At 46.9% G+C, this 22,022-nt stretch overlaps 1 protein-coding gene and 1 long non-coding RNA gene across 5 annotated transcripts in view; one reads left to right on the top strand and one right to left on the bottom strand.

Moving 5' to 3' along the window:
* Positions 1-12,668, bottom strand: part of LOC143804772 (saccharopine dehydrogenase-like oxidoreductase) — a 193,010-nt gene extending 180,342 nt beyond the window's left edge. For 3 of the 4 annotated variants that reach the window (XM_077283173.1, XM_077283175.1, XM_077283176.1), the window contains exons 1-2: positions 12,284-12,583; positions 10,934-11,043 (exon numbers count right to left, since the gene is read on the bottom strand). In XM_077283173.1, coding sequence (XP_077139288.1) covers positions 10,934-11,043; positions 12,284-12,482 — 309 coding nt within the window. In that variant the 5' untranslated portion in view covers positions 12,483-12,583. Of the gene's footprint in view, positions 1-10,933; positions 11,044-12,283 lie in introns of all 4 variants that reach the window. The other variant, XM_077283172.1, reaches the window with a different exon arrangement.
* Positions 12,408-16,335, top strand: LOC143804773 (uncharacterized). Its single transcript, XR_013221108.1, has 3 exons — positions 12,408-12,538; positions 14,230-14,380; positions 14,959-16,335. It is a non-coding gene; the product is annotated as an uncharacterized LOC143804773 (long non-coding RNA).
* The last annotated feature ends 5,687 nt before the right edge of the window (positions 16,336-22,022 follow it).

The following is a 22,022-nucleotide window of genomic DNA, read 5'->3' as shown; positions in this document are numbered from 1 at the left end:
TGTACGCCCCTCAGCAGGGTCACGGACCGGGTCTAGCCACCGTGACAACCCCAGAACAGAGACTCAGAGGCCCGGTACTGGGTACCCCTCGGCCCTGCGGCAGTGGGGGTGCTACACATGCATTTTCTAGAATACTCGATGCGTTAGAATCGGGCCACCATCTAGCGGTATATATCAGCAGGTCCCATGTGCTTTATTCAAAATGTATGAAACCTCATGGACCCAGGACAGAGTAATTACCTTCGGTAACAAAGCAACCGCCTATTGCTGAGACAAAGTGTTCATCATTTTATTTATTATTTTTTTTAAACTTAAGGACTTTCAGCCTAAAGACAAAAGGTACAAAGGGCACAAAGTCTTACGGCTCCTAACTTAACGTTGTATAGCCCTATTGTAAATACTTGTAGTAGAGAAGAATATGGATGAAAAGTCTGATGGTGCAGGTCACAGTGTGGAGGTATACAGCCATGGGCGGACATACCGCCAGTTCAACCTGTGCAACCGCACAGGGGCCCAGAGTGGGAGGGGGCCCCCGACGGACATAGAAAGCAATGAATGTGAATGACAGCGACAGTGAATGAATTCCCCCCTGGAATAAATGGATTAAAATGATCGATCTACTATATAGGAGGTGGATGGGGATAGAGATCTACAGAGCGCCTGGTACATGTTTAAGGTTATATGGAGTGCACAGTGACATTTGTGCATGGTTACCTCTCAGCCAATCACACACTGCCTTAGGCTGGGTTCAAATTACGTTTCCGTAGTCTGTTAGACGGACTGCGTTACACTGCGGCATAACGCGGTGTAACGCAGTCCGTTAACGCCGCCATTAAGCCCTATGCCGGACGCATTGAGTGCCGTCATTGAGTGACGGACTCTGGGACGCGGGCTGCAGCATTTCCGGGTCTGTCACCGCTAGCGCATATAGATCATCTGATAGCTCTATCTGCGCTAGCGCGATGGCATGTTGGCACTTGCGCTGACGCAGCCCGTTGAACGGGCTGCTGTTAATGCAATGTGAACCTAGCCTTACAAGCACATCTGTGATTGGCTGACAGGTTGATCTGCAAGTGTCTTCTGTGCAGATATGACATCAATTGCATGACTGCTTTGTGTTATATTCAGTTGTTAAGTATGGAACTTAAATTTATTATTTAGAGTTGATAGTTGTGTTCTAAACTTATAATAAATATTACAACCTATATGTTTACACAACTTTGTTGTGCTATGTGGGGGGAAGATTTCTTGCACAGGGGTCCTCTGCAGACTATGTCCGCCCCTGTATACAGCTGTAGATTAGAGGCTAAGTGTACCTCTGTGGCAGCCCTATCATGGCTCAGCACAGAGCTGCATTATTAGGTCACTGCAATAATTATAATCAGTGAATGTCTAGAACAGGGGTGGACAATTTATTTTCCCCAGAAGAACACGCGAGAGACTGATGCCCAAAGATACAGATACTGTTGAAATCAAGATGATGGGTGGAGGTGAAAAGTACAGGTTTCCCCAAAGTCACAGGTTCAGAAGTTCTGCCTGTCCTGATCCAGGCATAACCAAAGGGCCGGATGTGGCCCACGGGCTGCAGTTTGTCCAGACCTGTACTAGAACTATCAATATAATACCTTCATAAAGGATATGTTAGTGTATGCAGTAACATCAGCAAAATAGCATCAAACTGCCAAACAGGAGAGGTAAGAAACAAGCAGTGTCCGGTCTGTGGAGTCACATAGGGTGCCAAGCCAATCAGTAACACTGAGATTGAGCATTTGATGCAATTTGTCCCTGAGGGCTCATCGGCTCTCCCAGATGTCAGGGGAACAGGATTAGGCAGTCCAGTTTAAACATGTTCAATATTTTTGTTCTTTAAGGAAATGTCTGGTGGTGGATTAGCCCCAATCCCTATTGAGAACACATGTACACTTGACTTGGATGATGATACATGTGGGGGAATATAGGAGGAATAGCAGCAGGTAAGATGAGTGTTAGCTGATAGCTTTCGAAAGTGTATGACCAGCTAAACACTTAAAGGGAATCTGTTACCCCCTGGGACGTATGGCCCCAGAATCCTGTGCCCTACACTCCCTCTACAACACATTCCTCTTCTTCACTTTCTAATGAGCACTGCATTCAGGGATCTCCTGCGCTTGCGCCAGCGACTTCTTCTCCAGTGACCTCCGTTGTGCACGTCGATAAGGTGCTCTCCCCACTTCCTAACTGCATAGTCATTGCTATGTACACATGGTTCCTAGCGATGACTGTGCAGGAAGGAAGTGGGGAGAGCACCTTATCAGCATGCATGCCAGAGGTCACAGCGACTCACCGCCGCCTGCACAGGAGAACCTTTGAATTCAGTGCCCAGAGAAGGAAGGAAGAGGTACGCATTGTGGAGGGAGTGCAGAGCGCAGGATTTCGGGGCCATAACAGACGTACATGGGGAAGGGGTAGTATTACAATGAAGGAAGGAGGCAGGATTTCTTCTAAGCACTACACACCCCGCAACCTGGAAGAAATCATTAGCATAAAGACTGAATATAACATTTCTCAACAACTAGATCATAAATATGAGACATACAGCTACCTGTATTTAACATTTCCATTACCTGTATGCCCATATTAATAGATCATATACACGGTGGCTCAGTGAATAGCACTGTTGCCTTGCAGCGCTGCAGTCCTGGGTTCAAATCACACCAAGGACAACATCTACAAGGAGTTTGTATGTTCTCCTCATGTTCGCTTGGATTTCCTCCAGGTACTCCGGTTTCCTCCCACATTCCAAAGTCATACTGATGGGGAATTTAGATTTTGAGCCCCATTGTGGACAGCGATGATAATGCCTGTAAAGCGCTGCGGAATATGTTGGCGCTATATAGATTATTATTATATACATCCCAAGGGTGACCGCTTCCCTTTTAAAAGGTATTCTGTTTACAGCAAGACATGACATGTCCATAGAAAGATAACTAAAATCAGTAGGAGTCCCATTGTTGGGATTCCATTTGCGAGCCAATATGGAGACTGTGAAGGCAGCAGCAAATAATGCAAGCATTAAGCATCCAATCAAAATCTATGGCACGGAAATAATCCACACTGGCATCACCATCCATGCCATAGACATTAATGGACTGCCAAATGCATGCACAACCTGCTTCTGCCGTCAACTCTTTGTTTTCAACCATGGGACCCACAATGAAGTAAGCGATATCACCTATCCAGTAGAGAGGCAATTTGTTTATTCTGAAATACCTCTTTAAAAATAAGCATTAGTCTCTGTGTGTGTATATACCAGAACAATGAATACAGTATATGGCGAGACCCCGCCTAAAAGTGGCTCAGACGCAAGTGTGAACACAAAGCTGAAGTTAGTTTCTTATTTGGGGCTGAAGCTGGTTTCTTATTTGGTGCTCTTTTTTTTATATACAGGTTTAACAACAAAAATACAAAGCTACAATAAAATACAATGCAGCGAGGGGCCCTGATGCAAACACGCTTACAAGTAGCTACAAAAGTTAAAAAAAACTGACACAAAAATTGGCATCAAAGTCGGTACTGTAGGGCGTTGCTGAAAGGGTTAAATGATTTTGGGCCACTGATCTCGCAGTGCACACATATAGATCAGAATGCCCTAAATGAAATTCAGATCACTCTAGCCTGGCCCAAACGGGTTCTAGGCATCAGAACAGGCTTCAAAGTGGACAGTACAATATGTAACTGGTGTTTTTAAAGGGGTTGCCAGCCCATGTTCCTGCCCCATCTGTCTCCATCCTGTCCCATGTCTCTATCCTGCCCCATATCTCTCCATCCTGCCCCATCTGTCTCCATCCTGTCCAATGTCTAAATCCTGACCCATCTGTCTCCATCCTGCCCCATGATCCTGCACCATATCTCTCCATCCTGTCCTGTGTCTCCACCCTGCACCATGTGTCTCCACCCTGCACCATGTGTCTCCACCCTGTTCCATGATCCTGCACCATATCTCTCCGTCCTGTCCCATCTGTCTCCACCCTGCACCATGTGTCTCCACCCTGCACCATGTGTCTCCACCCTGCACCATGTGTCTCCACCCTGCACCATGTGTCTCCACCCTGCACCATGTGTCTCCACCCTGCACCATGTGTCTCCATCCTGTTCCATGATCCTGCACCATGTGTCTCCATCTTGCCCCGTGTCTCCATCCTGCCCCATGAGTCTCCATCCGGGCTCGTCTCGGACGCAGGTTCAGTTACTGCACTGGCAGAATCCTGCCGCTGGGCCCGGTGAGCAGAAGAGAGGGGCCCCCTCTGCTCATCGGGTCCCATATGCCAGTCAGGGCAGTAATGGCCTGACGGCGGCCCTGCCTATAGCTGCCGGAGTAAGTAAACCACACACGAGAGGAGTCGGGGATACATATCCCCCCGCCGTCACCAATCTGTGACGGAGCTTACACAGTCACAGCTCTCTGGCGACCCCCCTCCGTAGTACCCTCAGGTCAGAGATATATATATATATCATAGGCGAAAGGCACACTAGATTACTACAAATATATACAGTGTAATATACAGAGATTACAGCCAGAAGTACAGATAAAAATTAGGGTACAGGTTGGGGATAGCAGTTACTATTATTTATTTATATAGCACCATTGAATGAGAAGAGGTTACATACAAATTACAGATATTGCTTACAGTAAGCAAACTAACAATGACAGACTGATAGAGAGGGGCAAGGACCCTGCCCTTGCGGGCTTACATTCTAGAGGATGGTGGGGATGCAGACAATAGGTTGAGGGTTGCAAGAGCTCCGGTGTTGGTGAGGCGGTAGCTCCAGTAGTGGTGGGGAGGCAGCGAGGTCAGTGCAGGCTGTAAGCTTTCCTGAAGAGAAATCCTTCAGGTTCCGTCTGAAGGATCCGAATGTGGTTGATAGTCGGACATGTTGGGGCAAAGAATTCCAGAGGATGGGGGATATTCGGAGAAGTCTTAGAGGCAGTTGGGTGAGGAGCGAATAAGTGTGGAGGAGAGGAGGAGGTCTTGGGAGGACCGGAGATTATGTGAGGGAAGATATCGGGAGATTAGTTCAGAGATGCATGGAGGAGACAGGTTATGGATGGCTTTGTAGGTCAGTATTAGTAATTTGAACTGGATACGCTAAGGGAATGGGAGCCAGTGAAGGGATTTGCAGAGGGGGGAAGCGGAGGAGTAGCAAGGAGAGAGATGGATTAGTCGGGCAGCAGAGTTAGGGATGGACTGGAGAGGTGCAAGTGTGTTAGCAGGGACGCCACAGAAAAGGATGCTGCAGTAGTCAAGGCGGGAGATGATGAGGGCATGCACAAGAATTTTAGTAGATTGATGGTTGAGGAAAGGACGGATTCTGGAGATATTTTTGAGCTGGAGGCAACAGGAGGTGGAAAGAGCTTGGATGTGCGGTTTGAAGGACATGGAAGAGACGAGGGCTACTCCGAGGCAGCGGACTTCCGGTATGGGGGAAAGCGTGGTGTCCTTTAATGCGATAGATAGGTCAGGTAAGGAAGATCTATGAGATGGAGGAAAGATGATGAGTTCAGATTTGTCCACATTGAGTTTGCGGAAGCGAGAGAAGAAGGAGGATATGTATGATAGACACTCCGGGATTCTGGACAGCAGGGAGATGACGTCTGGGCCAAAAAGGTATAAAGGGCCAAAAAGGGCTCCCAGGGTTCTGGTGGTATATTGGACTTCACCGTGAGATGCACGGCACTTTCATAATTCATCTCTAGATGTTGGTGACACTTGATCTGGAGTTTTCCCTTTATGTAAGCAGACTTGCACAAAAGAGAGCAAGGGTCTAGCTCTGCTCCTCCCTGCCTTCATTAACAGGTGGCCTCTAAGTCTCTGGGCAAATGGTAAAGTTCGGAGCTTTAGGAAATTGGGTACTTTTCCCAAGGGTAGGAGCCACAATTCAGGAGTGGAGGGAGATCTCTGGATAATCTATGGGGCCTGAATTCATAAATCCAAAATGGAGTCTCCCTCGTCCCTCACAGTCGGTAAGTAGCATTTCTGCTAGACAGATTCTCTTTAAAGGGGTTGTCCACTACTTTCAATTAACCCCCCAATGTATCCCCCCGGGGCCCCTAATGAATTGTGCCATTACCTTCTGTTGACGTTTTCGCCTGTGAGCGGCGCTATTCCTCCTGCTGAGTCCGGGTCACATGACCCCCAGACTGCAGCCGCCGCTCATTTCCGCCGACGTCACGTCAATTTCCAGGCTCTGAAAATTGACGTGACGTCAGCAGCAGGCGTGACCAGCCCCCACAGTCAGCAGTCACTCAGCAAGAGTGACTGGGCTGTGGGCGGTGCTGGGGGGTGCCTGCAGGGCTGTGCTGGGGGCGGGCGGGGCTGTGTGTGCTCACTGCTCAGTGCTGGGATCATGATGTGTGGCTGGGCTGTGCTTCGGTCGCCGGGGGTCTGCCGGTGTTTCTGCCCGCCGGTGCATGTGCCCGCCGGCGCCGGTGCTTGTGACCGCCGGTGCTTCTGCCCGCCGGCGCTGTGTGTGCGTGTGTGCCGGCGCTGTGTGTGCGTGTGCCGACGCTGTGCGTGTGTGTGTGTGTGCCGGCGCTGTGCGTGTGTGTGCAGGCATCGTCCGATGGGACTACAAGTCCCATCGGGCTCTGCCTGCTACACTGACAGTGAGTGACACATTAGCCAATGATGGGACAGTAGTAGTCCCATCATCCGGCTAATGTGTTGAATGTAAAAAAAAAAAAAAAACACAGTACATACATACATACAACACCATGCGACGACATGCACCATGCGACGACATGCGACAACATGCACCATGCGACGACATGCACCATGCGACGACATGCGACACATGCACCATGCGGCGACATGCACCATTCGACGACATGCACCATGCGACCACATGCACCATGCGACCACATGCACCATGCGACGACATGCACCATGCAACACATGCACCATGCGGCGACATGCACCATTCAACGACATGCACCATGCGACCACATGCACCATGCGACGACATGCACCATGCGACGACATGCACCATGCGACGACATGCACCATGTGACATGCACCATGCGACGACATGCGACATGACCATGTGACGACATGCACCATGCAATGACATGCGGCATGCAACGACATGCGCCATGCGACGACATGCACCATGCGACGACATGCGACATGCACCATGCGGCGACCTGCACCATGTGATGACATGCGCCATGCGACGACATGCACCATGCGACAACATGCACCATGCGACGACATGCACCATGCAACACATGCACCATGCGGCGACATGCACCATGCGACGACATGCACCATGCGACGACATGCACCATGCGACGACATGCACCATGCGACGACATGCACCATGCGACGACATGCACCATGTGACATGCACCATGCGACGACATGCGACATGACCATGTGACGACATGCACCATGCAATGACATGCGTCATGCAACGACATGCGCCATGCGACGACATGCACCATGCGGCGACCTGCACCATGTGATGACATGCGCCATGCGACGACATGCACCATGCGACAACACGCACCATGCGACGACATGCACCATGCGACGACATGCAACAACATGCACCATGCGGCGACATGCACCATGCGACGACATGCACCATGCGACGACATGCACATGCGTCAACATGCGACATGCACCATGCGTCGACATGCGCCATGCGTCAACATGCACCATGCGTCAACATGAGACATGCACCATGCGACGACATGCAACACGCACCATGCGACGACATGCACCATGCGTCGACATGCACCATGCGTCGACATGCACCATGCGTCAACATGCACCATGTGACAACATGCGACATGCACCATGCGACGACATGCAACATGTGACATGCGACATGAAACATGCCACATACAGTACGTACATACAACAGACATACAGTACATATAACATAGATTACATACTCACCATCACTTGTCACTTTGATCCCCGAAGCCATTGTCATCTGTAAAAAATATTAAAATAATAAACAACCAATATACTCCCTGATCCGCAGAAATCCAATTAAAACAAGTGTCCCACGACGATCTCCCGTGGAGAGCAGGAGCCTCTGCTGATGCAACCACTCTCCAGGGGCTCCAGGAACACAATGAGGGGAGGAAGGTATCCTTCCACAATGTATTCCCCACAATGTATTCCTACACCCCTGTGAGAAAATAGTCCCTAGTCTCACTTTATGGCATGCTGTATGAGAAAGTTCCCACGCAGCTTTTTGCCATAAAGTGAGACCAGTGAACTTTAGTAACCTCAGTGATGCACTACAGGAGCCATTGTCTTCTGTCAGTGTGTCACTGAGGGTCCTATAGAGCAGTGACACCACCCAATGTCACTGTTCTATAGGGGAGATCGTCGTGGGACACTCGTTATTAATTGGACTACAGCGGACAGGTAGTATACGGTTTATTATTTTACTTTTTTGCAGGTGCTGGAGTATGGTAAGTATGGTTAAATGAAGAATATTAAAATACTTTTTCCTAATGTGTGTGTGTTTTATTAACCCTTTTTTAGTATTGGATTAATAATGGATAGGCGTCTTATTGACGCCTCTCCGTTATTAACCCGGCTTAATGTCACCTTACAATAGCAAGGTGACATTAACCCCTTATTACCCCATATCCCACCGCTACACGGGAGTGGGACTGAAATACATGGCACTTTAATACGTGGCACTGAAATACGTGGCACGTGGCAGTTACGTACGTGGCACTGAAATATGTGGCACGTGGCACTGAAATACGTGGCACTTACATAGGTGGCATTTAAATCCGTGGCACTTAAATCCGTGGCACTTACATACATCGCACTTGCATACATGGCACTTAAATACGTGGCACGTGGCACTTACATACGTGGCACTTATATACGTGGCACGTGGCACTTATATACGTGGCACTGAAATAGGTGGCACTTAAATCCGTGGCACTGAAATACGTGTCACGTGGCACATACGTGGCACTTACATACGTGGCACTTACATACGTGGCACTTACATACGTGGCACTTACATACGTGGCACTTACATACGTGGCACTGAAATATCGTGGCACTATGTCAGAAAATGTTCATTAAACGGTTAGGGGTGAGGTTAGGGGTAGGGTTAGGGTTTGGATCCCTTTATCACCGTGATGGTGGTGGGTGTTTTTTCAGTTTTTTTTCTATAAAAACGCATCATCGGTGAGGGTGGAAGATATGGTTATCGCAATCCCAGTGATGACATAACCAAAGTAAAGACCATAAATATAAAGTAATGAACAAGTACTGAACAATCCCTTTAATATATGATACTAAAACTGTTTTGAATCTATAAAATGCACAGTGTAGACTACAGTCTACAAATCTGTAATTTCTCAGTGTGAATGCAGATTTTTGGTTACTCATATTACACTCAGAGTGAATACAAGGATGTGATTTGAATACTCCCAATGTTGTCACCACGGTTTCTCTCACGGAGAATTTGTGTCAGTGTCATTATGTGAACCCTGTGGACAATCAGTGGCTGCTTCACTGTCTTCGCCTTAGGAAGAAGTGGCTTACATTTGGTAATTCTTAAAAAAAATGCAGCAACACTCACTTCCTACAGATATAAGAGTTTGCTTAGAAGGTGGTGAGAGTGATGCGGCCACTGATTGACCACAGGTACAATCGCTGCGAGACACCGCGCCGACACTATTGGAACGTGCAGGCACTGGAATCTAGTAAACATACAGACTGAGAGGGGGTTGTTAGAATAGTGGACAAACCCTTCAAAGTTCTATATGTATGTATATATCACTGCAACAAAATATTAAAGTGTATGTATATGAATAAATAATTTATTCCATACATACACATAGAAGTATATATTGGTGTGTATATAAAAGGTGTGATCGCATATTGGTGCAATCTGTGCAGCTAAAATGCAATGGGGGCCATTTCTACCTCGAAAGCAGGTGGAATTGTGACTTAGGATGAGCTGTTATTTCTGCAAATGGCCCATATATTGTTTCTGAAACTGGGGCCTCTCCTGTATATGAGCACAAATAGTGTAAAATAAGAACACACATAATATATACATGCACACAAGCGTATGTAGATGGACACATATAACCACACATGTACTGTGTAATTTACATATCTAAGACATATACGCAGTAGGATCTCTTTACAGTATATCATATGTATACTAAACTATATATACTATGAAATAGATGAGAAAGAAAAAAAGCTAAAAGCTTGATCACCATGGTTGTGCAGTGCTTGGTGCTGCTTTACAGCTTGTGACCAAGATGTGACCTCTCCTCATCAGCCTGAAGAGAGAGGAGGGAGAGGAGGGAGGGGTTTGGGTGTGTTTTGGAGTGGGTGTGCTAAGTTCGGGCTTAGAGGACAGTGCAAAGCATCATGGAACTTGTAGTATTAGGGCACAATAAGGAAGTAGTCGATTAACCCCATGAGAGCTGAATCCAGCACTGAAGATGTGCTGCTACAGCATGATAACAGGTAATATTGTTAAAATAAACACAGTAGATGTTTTCATTGGCACATAATAGCAAGATTTATGAAAAAAAAAAAACAACTTTATAGTAGTGGACAACTTCTTTAAGCTTGCTTATAGAGATCATCCTCCTCGGCAGCACACCCTCCTTTGCAAAAGGGCGTGTGCTGTTGATAACAATGACACAGCAAAAGCACTGAACAATTTATCAGTGATTGCTCTGTGAGCATCACCGTTGCGGTCGGCCTACCTATACAAGCTAACAACCAACAGACATGTAGCTGATCAGATGTCACTTAGTGTCTCCGATCGGGTTGTATTCCATTTTTCCTTTCACTGTAGATTAAACATACAACTTATATAACAGATAGCAGGTTAGATAATAAGCAATGTGCCCACTGATGGCCATGTACGGCTGTATGATACTTACTGGTCCCACACAGTCCAGAACAACAGAGGCCTTCTTACACATCTCAGCGAGGGAGGCTTCATCACTGACGTCAGAGATTAGAATGTCAATGGACTTCAGCTGGGGCTTTCCTACAGATGAATAATGGATAGAAGCAGTGACTGGTACGAAGTTACGGTTAGTTCTACAATGGCTAAAAAATCCAGCACTGTCCTAGAATACTGGCTGGCGGTGCAAAAGAAGACAAGCAATTAATAATACCGATAAAGCGTCATTATACCACCTATAAGCCCCCTAGTCTAGAGCATGGGACCTTTACCATACAAGACTAAAAGTAAAGGTAGCAGCGCGCTCCGTCAGATACTGGATGTAATGGCTCTTCTCCTGCAGCACAGGCATTATACTACCGCTCTGCAGGTTCTCAGGTCCCCTAGATCTTACACCTTCTGAAATATGCAGGTCCATATTGTCACTTCTGTCATCACCTCCCCAAGGAATGGATCGGGCATGATGAGGTGCTCCATGTGCCCCATGCCCACGATCCACAGTATCTAATGTGTGGTCAGCGAGTAGTCTGACTGCCCCTCCACATCGGCAGGTAATCGGAGCTGATGACGTTAGGTCTCTGTAGGTCTCTGTAGCATGGCGGGTGCGCTATACCTGCCAATGTGCAGACACGACATCATCAGTGCCGCCTCCTCCCGATGCAGAAGAGGGCCGGGATGGACAACCCCATTAAATCCTACGGAGTTTTTCCTGCTCCATAAGCTGTGAAAGCTGCAGATTTTCTCCGCAGATCCACAGTCCAATCTGCATCGTAATCTGTGGAGGAAAAACATTCTACCAGTGGCCTAAACCCAAGATCGGGCACACAGGCGGCAGACAACACTGAACGGGTGAAATCCCGGGCGGAAGGTCGCAGCAGACGCAGATGGCAGCGTTTACCTCTGGAGACCAGGGCTTGGGCGGACTGGGGGGTTCCAGCCTCACTTGTACCCGGAGAGCCCCCTAATCCCATGCTTGTGGGATACAAGGATAACGGGGGCCCCCTGCTCTGCAGATATAGAGGATATCCAGGGCAGAGCCTCGAGTGCAGCATGCCAAGCAGGACGCCCAGCCGGACACCGACTAGCCAGACCCCAATATGGGTCAGAGGGACAATATGGCTGTGCGGGACCCCGTGACCTAGGAGCACAGTATATAATATAACCTTGCAGCTGGCTGCAACCTGTAGTTCTCCAGCATGGCATGCTGAGCCTTGTAGTCCCACACCAGCTGATTGTTAGCCACTTGAAGGAAGTTGTGCCCATTACTGCCGTCAGAAGCAGCACGGTCAGTGCGCCCCCCAGTGGCCGCCATCCTGTCACTCACCCATCCTGTCCGCGGCCCAGCTCAGCACGTCCTCCAGCTTCTTCTTGCTCCGGCCGGCCACAGCCCAGCGCAGCTCTTGGCCTCTGTAGTCCTCTCCATCAGCCGCTCGGGCCACTTCCTCCACAACGAACTGCCCGGTGAAGCCGGAGGCCCCGAATACGACTATCTGGTACGGGCGGCTGGAGGCTCTGGTCGCCATAGTGACTGCGCTGAGAGTGTGTGACTGACTGGTGCGGACGGCAGCACTGGCAGCAGGTACTAGGCACTGGCAGTTCTAGATGGGCGAGGCTTTATCCGGGCACGGCTCCAAGGGCAGGGCAGGGCAGCTGTTCTGTTTGCCAAACTTTACCAGTGAAGTGACAGTGGCTGTAAACACGTGAGCAGACAGACAGAATTCATGTACAAAAGCGATCCGTGTCACTGGCAAACGGAGGCAGCTGGGCCTGGGAATGTCATGGGGGCCGTCTGGGTTAATTTAGTCCCTGTTCACACTGCACTGCTTTTTGACGGGTTCCCTCTGATTTCCCTAAAAACGGGACCGAAGCGCCAGGCCACAGACTATAATGACGCGAGCAGAGTGTGAGTTCACCCGTCTGTGGCTTTCTCTGAACGTGTCCGTTAGTGCAGAGACTGCCTGGGGCCCTCACGGTGCTTCCTCTGAATCCCATTTTAAGGCCTTGTTCATTTTGAACCTTCAGGGTAAGTTCACATTGGGCTTTTTGGTGCTTTTTTTCTGCAGCAAAACCTGATTTCTTGGCAGGAAAGAAGCTGCGTCAGAAGCGCATGTTTTGGTACATTTTTGTTTGCATTTTTGTTGCGGTTTTGGTTAGTTTTTTTGTGCGTATCTTGTGTCTCTTTGTGCATGCTAATAAAGTTGAGTGCCCCCAGAGAAAAAAAAACCTACTTCCTGTAAGAACCATACCCCTAGATCCTCTGAAAAGCCGACACTTCATCTGCCGCTACAGTAAAATCACACTGACAGGTTAGAATAGAAATATACATATAGGATACGTAGATATATAGATGTCAGTGACACACACACATATATACATGTATATATATTACACAGATAGTAGAAAAGACAGTAATTCATATGCCGACTTCTGTAAAACCACAGCAGGAGCCGACAGGATAGAGGAGATGGATTACATACAGTAAATACACATAGAATAGATAGATATACAGATGTCAGTGACAAATACAATTAGTACAGTGTGTGTGCAAATTACTGCACATGTATTTAATTAAAAGATTATTTTTCTGAAAAAAATGGCATGAGCTCCAGGGTAATTTTCTTAACCAGCACAGGGAAAGCCGACAGCTGGGGGCAGATGTTTATAGCCTGGGAAGGGGGGTAATACCCATGGAGCTTCGCAGGCTATCAATACCAGCTCCCCCTATTATTAATAACCATCAAAGGCTATGCAGACAGTTGCAGGCTGTCAGGACTCTGAACATTTTTTATTACCTTTGTGTGCATTACTGCCCTTTTCCAAGCTGCCTACATCGGGGGGCATGAATACAATCATGGAGGTAGTTGATCGCCTGACTAAAGCTGCTCATTTTGTTCCGTGCACCGGCCTCCCCTCGGCTAAAGATACAGTGAACTTGGTTATACAGAATGTATTTCAGTTGCATGGGGTTCCAGATGAGATCATCTCTGACCGTGGAGTGCAGTTCACTTCAAGATTCTGGAAGGGGTTTTGCTCTGCACTCAATATTAATGTCTGTCTCTCTTCCGCTTACCATCCCCAGACAAATGGTCAGACTGAGCGTACCAACCAGACGCTGGAACAATATCTAAGATGCCATGTCAGCCATCTCCAGGATGATTGGTTGGAGTTGCTTCCGTTAGCCGAATTTTCATATAACAATTCTCAGAGCGCCTCCACTAAATTTACACCTTTCTTTGCCAATCTGGGTTATCATCCGTGTGTCTTACCTAGGTCTCCAATTAATTCTCCGGTTCCGGCAGTGGAGGAAAGGCTGACTGCAATGAGGCAAAATCTGGAGGTTCTGAAGGAATCCCTGACCACAGCTCAAGAACGTTATAAGAGATCGGCTGATAGATTCCGTAAACCTGCACCCATGTTCAAGGTAGGAGATTCCGTGTGGTTAGCAACTAAGAATCTGAAGTTAAATGTTTCTTCACAAAAACTTGGACAGAAATTCATTGGCCCTTTCAAGATCAATGGTATTGTGAGCTCTGTGGCCTGCCGGCTGAAGCTGCCTAGGACTATGAAGGCGTGCTGTACACACTTTTTATTCCAAAAAAGATTGTCTCAAACAGATAAATAGACCACAAGCAGTGTAGGGATACAATTTCGATATAACAACCCAACGTTTTGACCCTCCCGGGTCTTAGTCATGGGACCCGGGCGGGTCGAAACGTTGGGTTGTTATATCGAAATTGTATCCCTACACTGCTTGTGGTCTATTTATCTGTTTGAGACAATCTTTTTTGGAATAAAAAGTGTGTACAGCACGCCTGCAAATTGACATATAAGAGTGTGCGGTGAATTTCTACTATTATGTTCTGGGGCCATCACGGTCCGTTACGCCAGCACCTCATATTTTGACCATAGTGCACACCATCTCTCCTCATTAGGACTATGAAGGTACACCCAGTTTTTTATGTATCTTTACTAAAGCCTGTATCTCCTAATACCTTCCAGGGATGTGTTGTGCCACCTCCGCAGCCTGTGGTGATTGATGGGCAAGAACAATTTGTGGTGGAGGAAATTGTTGATTCCAGGATTCGCAGGAATCAGCTCCAATATCTGAGAAGATGGCAGGGATATCCCCCTGAGGAAGACTCTTGGGAACCTGTGGAAAACATCAATGCCCAACAGAAGGTCCAGGATCGTCCTGGGGCCGCTTCTAAGGAGGGAGTAATGTCAGGACTCTGAACATTTTTTTGTTACCTTTTTGTGCATTACTGTCCTTTTCCAAGATGGCGTCTTTGGTCACGTGCACTGTGTCTTCCTGCTATAAAACTCCACCCCAGCCTTCAGTCTGTGCTAGAGTATTCTGCCTTGCATCCAGCTCCTGACCTCTGGTGACTCCCTGGCTATATACCTGCTCCTGTGAACCTGTGGGGTTATCCTGCTACTCTGCTCTGAGTTCCTGCTGCATACACCAGTTCCAGTAATCCTCCTTCATCTGCTGCTTGTCTTTGCTTCCATCTGCATTTGCTGGACATGTAAGCTGTTGCTGCTCTGCAAGAACCTGAGACTATTACCCAGACCTCCCTGGTTGAGCTAGGATATTATTTGAACTGCCTTATAAGCATATCTATCTGTGTTTTGGACTAAGCAAGGACTTATTCGTGTCAAGTATCCTCAAGAATAATTGTGCTTCATAGACTTTCTGCGTGACTGCATTTTCCTCTGAAGTTTCCTATAGACTGCTGAGCTGCATTTGATATTTGCACCAAATGTTGTGGACTTGAGTTTCTCTCTGCACCTGTTTGAATCACCGTGTGATAATATAGACTTTACCACTTATAAAACTGTGTCCTGTAGTTGTCTTGTTCCACGCAAAGAGTCTCCTGAGTTATCACCTATAATTATTACACAGGCTGATATTAATAGCCTAGCAAGGGCCAGGAATACTGGCCCCCCCAGGCTAAAAACATCAGCTCTCAGCCATCCCAGAACAGGCGTATCTCTAAGATGCGCCAATTCTGGCACTTAGCCTCGCTCTTCCTACTTGTCCTGTAGCGGTGGCAACTGGGATGATCGCTGAGGGGGGTTGATGTCATCTTTGTATTGTCAGGTGACATCAAGCCCCAAGGTTAGTAATACAGAGGCGCCCCATTACTAAACCCATAGTCACATTGTAAGAAAACACAAAACACACAGAAAAAAGTCCTTTAACCCCTTTCTGACCTCGGATGGAATAGTACGTCCGAGGACAGATCCCGTGCTTTGATTCGTGCTCCGGCGGTGAGCCCACATCACAGCCAGGACATGTCAGCTGTTTTGTACAGCTGACATGTGCCCGAAAGAGCGTCATTGGAATCGCGATCCACCCGCCGCTATTAACTAGTTAAATGCCGCTGTCAAACGCTGACAGCGGCATTTAACTAGCGCTTCCGGCCATCGGGACGAAAGTGAGCGCATCGCAGACCCCCGTTACGTGATCGGGGGTCAGCGATGCATCGACATTGACAACCAAAGGTCTATTGAAGACCTCTATGGTTGTTGATGCCGGATTGCTGTGAGCGCCACCCCGTGGTCGGCGCTCATAGCAATTCTTCTACATAGGAGCGATCTGAGTATTGCTCCTATGTAGCAGAGCCGACCAGGCTATGCCAGCTTCTAGCCTCCCATGGAGGCTATTGAAGCATGGCAAAAGTAAAAAAAAAATGTTTTAAAAAATATGAGAAAATATACAAGTTTAAATCATCCCCCTTTCGCCCCATTCAAAATAAAACAAAAAAAAATATGAAATAATCACATATTTGGTATCGTCGCATTCAGAATTGCCAGATCTATCAATAAAAATTAGCCTGATCGCTAAACGGCGTAGCGATAAAAAAATCGAAATGCCAGAATTATGTTTTTTGGTTGTCACAACATTGCATTAAAATGCAATAACGGGCGATCAAAAGAACGTATCTGCACCAAAATGGTATCATTAAAAACGTCAGCTCGGCACGCAAAAAATAAGCCCTCACCCAACCGCAGATCACGAAAAATGGAGACGCCACGGGTATCGGAAAATTGCTCTTTTTTTTAGCAAAGTTTGGATTTTTTTTTTACCACTTAGATAAAAAATAAGCTAGACCTGTTTGATGTCTATGAACTCGTAATGACCTGGAGAAACATAATGGCAGGTCAGTTTTATCATTTAGAGAACCTAGCAAAAAAGCCAAACAAAAAAAACAAGTGTGGAATTGCACCTTTTTTGCACTTTCACCGCACTTGGAATTTTTTTCCCGTTTTCTAGTACATGACATGCAAAAACCAATGGTGTCATTCAAAAGTACAACTCGTCCCGCAAAAAATAAGCCCTCACTTGGCCATATTAACGGAAAAAGTTATGGCTCTGGGAAGGAAAAGAGTGAAAAACGAAAATGCAAAATCAAAAAAAGCTGGGGTCATTAAGGGGTTAATTGAAAGAATGACACAGACTTATTTAATAATCTTAATTAAACCATACTTACGACCTCGCCTAATTCCATCAAAACCCTCGTTCTCCTGTAATAAACCAAAAATTAAAAAAAACAATATCCCTAATGCATCTTGGCACCATCCAGGTTGAAAATTATTTATCCTCCAGACATGAATTACGGCATGGGACAGAACGACGGATAGGTGAGGGATATTGTTGTTTTTTTACTTTTGGTTTATTACAGGAGATTGAGGGCTTCGGTGGAATAGGCGTTAGGTGAGTATAACTGTGTTTGTTATTTTTAAAGGGAACCTGTCACCCCGTTTTTTCGGTATGAGATAAAAATACTGTTAAATAGGGCCTGAGCTGTGCATTACAATAGTGTAGTTTGTGGACCCCAATTCCCCACCTATGCTGCCGAAATACGTTACCAAAGTAGTCGTTTTCGCCTGTCAATCAGGCTGGTCAGGTCAAAAGGGCGTTGTGTCTTCCCCCAGATTTTGCGTAGTTTTCCGTTGGTGGCGTAGTGGTGTGCGCATGCCCAAGGTCCGGAATCCTCTGCCAGGGTATTTAAAAGAGCGCGCTGTTCGTTATTTCATTGGTGATCGGTGGGCGCGGCCATCTTCCTTTGGCCGCGCGTGCGCAGAAGCGGCGCTCTGCTGGCCGCGGCTTCAGGAAAATGGCCGCGGGATGCCGCGCGTGCGCAGATGGATATCGCGGCGGCCATTTTCCTGAAGCCGCGGCCAGCAGAGCGCCGCGGCCAGGAGAGCGCCGCTTCTGCGCACGCGCGGCCAAAGGAAGATGGCCGCGCCCACCGATCACCAATGAAATAACGAACAGCGCGCTCTTTTAAATACCCTGGCAGAGGATTCCGGACCTTGGGCATGCGCACACCACTACGCCACCAACGGAAAACTACGCAAAATCTGGGGGAAGACGCCACGCCCTTTTGACCAGACCAGCCTGATTGACAGGCGAAAACGACTACTTTGGTAACGTATTTCGGCAGCATAGGTGGGGAATCGGGGTCCACAAACTACACTATTGTAATGCTCAGCTCAGGCCCTATTTAACAGTATTTTTATCTCATACCGAAAAAACGGGGTGACAGGTTCCCTTTAAATAGAAATGGAAAAGTGTGTTTAGTCTTATTTCTAATAAAATACTTTATTCTGGCTGTGTCTTTATTTACCATGTAACTATAGGATTAGTAATGCATAGGTGTCATAGACGTGTTATAGACGATTCTCCATTACTAATCCATGGGCTTGATGTCACCTGACAATCGAAAGGTGACATCAACCGCACAAATATGAACCCCACTTGTCACCGCTACAGGGCAAGTGGGAAGAGCCAGGCAAAGCGCCAGAATTGATGCATCCAATAGATGTGCCTTTTCTAGGCAGCTGTCGGCTGCTATTTTTAGGCTGGGGAGCACCAATTTCTATGACCCCTTACCAACGTGAGAATACCAGCCCCCAGCTGTCTGCTTTAGCAAGGCTGGTTGTCAAAAATGGGGGGATCCCATGCCATTTTTTATTATTTATTTAAATAATTAAAAAAACAGCTTGAGGGCCCCTGTATTCTTGATAACTAGCCCTGCGGACCGCTGAGGGTTGGAGCCCCCAGCTGTGAGTTTTGCTTGGCTTGTTATCAAAAATGGGGAACCCAAGCAGGGTTTTTTTTTTTAAATTATGTATTTACAGCGCAGGAGCAGCTGATGAATACTCCCATCATCCACTCCTGCTATCACTGTATCGGATGATGGGAGAAGTAGTCCCGTCAGCTGACACCAGTGACCGGAGGTAAACTGTATACCTCCGATCACAGCTGAGCGCTCACGCTGTCTTTTGAGAGCGTGGGAACTGCGACTCTGTGACCGGCGGGGATGGTTTCACTGCCATTCAGAAGCGGTGTTTGCTGCGCTATTATGCATGTGACAGCATGTCAAACACTGTATTGTCGGACCCCTCATTCATGTGAATGGGGTTCGGGTCCGCTCTGCTGGATGACAGGCTGTAAGGGCGCATCATGCAGTCTGCCATCTAGAGGTAGCAGAGCTGACAGTGAGGTCATATCCTGCTGTCCTTGACTTTTCTGCATCAAATATGCTGCAAAAAAGTCAACCTGTGTATTTGCAGCATTTTTCACCATCCATTGAAGTCAATGGGTGAAAAAATGCTGAAAGAAGTGACATGCTCTATGTCCAAAAAACACTGCAAAGCACAAAATCCTGATGACAAAAAAAGTGTGTGCATGAGATTTCTCAAATCTCATAGGCTTTTGCTGGTACTGTAAAACGCAGCTGAAAATTAGCATACAAAAATGCAGCAAAAACACCCAGTGTGCTCAAAGTGTTTCTTTTTATTTTTTTTTTAGATCTGCTGAATGTCAATTTTTTCATGTTTTGCATTTTTCAAATGCAAGTAACAGCACAGAAAGTGAATCTTAGGTGTTGTGAACTATTGTTCTTGGCTCCCTCTTGTGGTCATTAGCGGTATGGCACTTTGAGTGTCTTTCCCCTGGTTGGCACTCACCTGCTTCGTTTGGTCTGGGTGTGCCTATATAAACTTCCTGGATACTCTGTATTGTGACTGGATTCGTTGTTATCAGACCTTGTCTGTTTTCTCCTGTCTCCTGGTCTCCTGATTTTGCAAGATAAGCTAAGTCCTGCTTTCTTATTTTTTGTGCATTTGAATTTCCCTTATTTTGTTCCAGCGTTGTTTAAAATGTGATTTCTGTTTTTGCTGGAAGCTCAAGGGGGGCTGTTATCCTCCCCCCACACCGTTAGTCGGTGCGGGGGTTCTTGGACATTCAGCGTGGATATTTTGTAGGGTTTTTTGCTGACCGTATAAGTCATCTTTCTATTTTCTGCTATTAGTCAGTGGGCCTCTCTTTGCTAAATCTAGTTCATTCTTACGTTTGTCATTTCTTCTTACCTCACCGTTATTATTTGTTGGGGGCTTGTATTATAACTTTGGGGTCCTTTCTCTTGAGGCAAGAGAGGTCTTATTTTCTCTGAAAGGGTTAGTTAGTTCTCCGGCTGGCGCGAGACGTCTAGAACCAACATAGGTACGTTCCCCGGCTGCTGCTAGTTGTTTGTGTTAGGATCAGGTATACGGTCAGTCAAGTTACCACTTCCCTATGAGCTGGCTTTTTGTGTTTGCAGACTTAGCTGGTACTCCTGAGATCCTCTGCCATTAGGATCATAACAGTAATCCAGGCCTAAAAAGTGCATTGCTGAAGCGGGACTATAAGAAAAGAAGTCTGAGTTTGTTTGTTTTTTTTGTTTTTTTTTCTTCCTCCCCTTTATCTCTGAGTGGCTTGAAGCTCTGCTGCAGATATGAATGTTCAGACTCTGATTACTAGTGTGGATCAGCTTGCTGCACGTGTGCAGGGCATTCAGGATTTTGTTATTAGCAGTCCTATGTCAGAACCTAAGATACCTATTCCTGAGCTGTTCTCTGGAGATCGATTTAAATTTGGGAATTTTAGGAATAATTGTAAATTGTTTCTATCTTTGAGACCTCGTTCGTCTGGAGACTCAGCTCAACAAGTTAAAATTGTTATCTCCTTCTTGCGTGGCGACCCTCAGGATTGGGCTTTCTCATTGGCGCCAGGAGATCCTGCATTGGCAAATATTGATGCGTTTTTTCTGGCGCTCGGATTGCTTTATGAGGAGCCCAATCTTGAAATACAGGCAGAAAAAGCATTGCTGGCTATCTCTCAGGGCCAGGATGAAGCTGAGGTGTACTGCCAAAAATTTTGGAAATGGTCCGTGCTTACTCAATGGAATGAGTGTGCTCTGGCCGCAAATTTCAGAAATGGCCTTTCTGAAGCCATTAAGAATGTGATGGTGGGTTTTCCCATTCCTACAAGTCTGAATGATTCTATGGCTCTGGCCATCCGGGTTGATCGGCGTTTGCGGGAGCGCAAAACTGCTAATCCTCTGGCAGTGTTGTCTGAACGGACACCTGACTCAATGCAATGTGATAGAATTCTGACTAGAACCGAACGGCAAAATCATAGGCATCAGAATGGGTTGTGTTTTTACTGTGGTGATTCTACACATGTTATCTCGGCATGCTCTAAACGGCCATCAAAGGTTGTTAGTCCTGTCGCCATTGGTAATTTACAGCCTAAGTTCATTTTGTCTGTGACTTTGATTTGCTCATTATCTTCCTACCCTGTTATGGCATTTGTGGATTCAGGTGCTGCCCTGAGTCTTATGGATTTATCATTTGCCAAGCGCTGTGGTTTTGTCCTAGAGCCTTTAGAAAATCCTATTCCTCTTAGAGGAATTGATGCTACGCCATTGGCGAAGAATAAACCGCAGTATTGGACACAAGTGACCATGTGCATGTCTCCTGAACATCGGGAGGTGATTCGTTTTCTTGTTTTGCATAAAATGCAGGATTTGGTCGTTCTGGGTCTGCCATGGTTACTGACCCATAATCCAGTTTTGGATTGGAAGGCTATGTCCGTGTCAAGTTGGGGTTGTCAGGGAATTCATTGCGATTCATTCCGCGGTTTTCCTCGGGTCATGTTGAACCTTCTGACTGTCCTGGGGTGGATTCTGTGGTGGATAGGTTGCAGCGGATTTGGAATCTTGTGGTGGACA

This window comes from Ranitomeya variabilis, chromosome 2 (genome assembly GCF_051348905.1).
Source record: "Ranitomeya variabilis isolate aRanVar5 chromosome 2, aRanVar5.hap1, whole genome shotgun sequence".
NCBI lineage: Eukaryota > Metazoa > Chordata > Amphibia > Anura > Dendrobatidae > Ranitomeya > Ranitomeya variabilis.
This window is presented reverse-complemented; position numbering and strand designations above follow the sequence as displayed.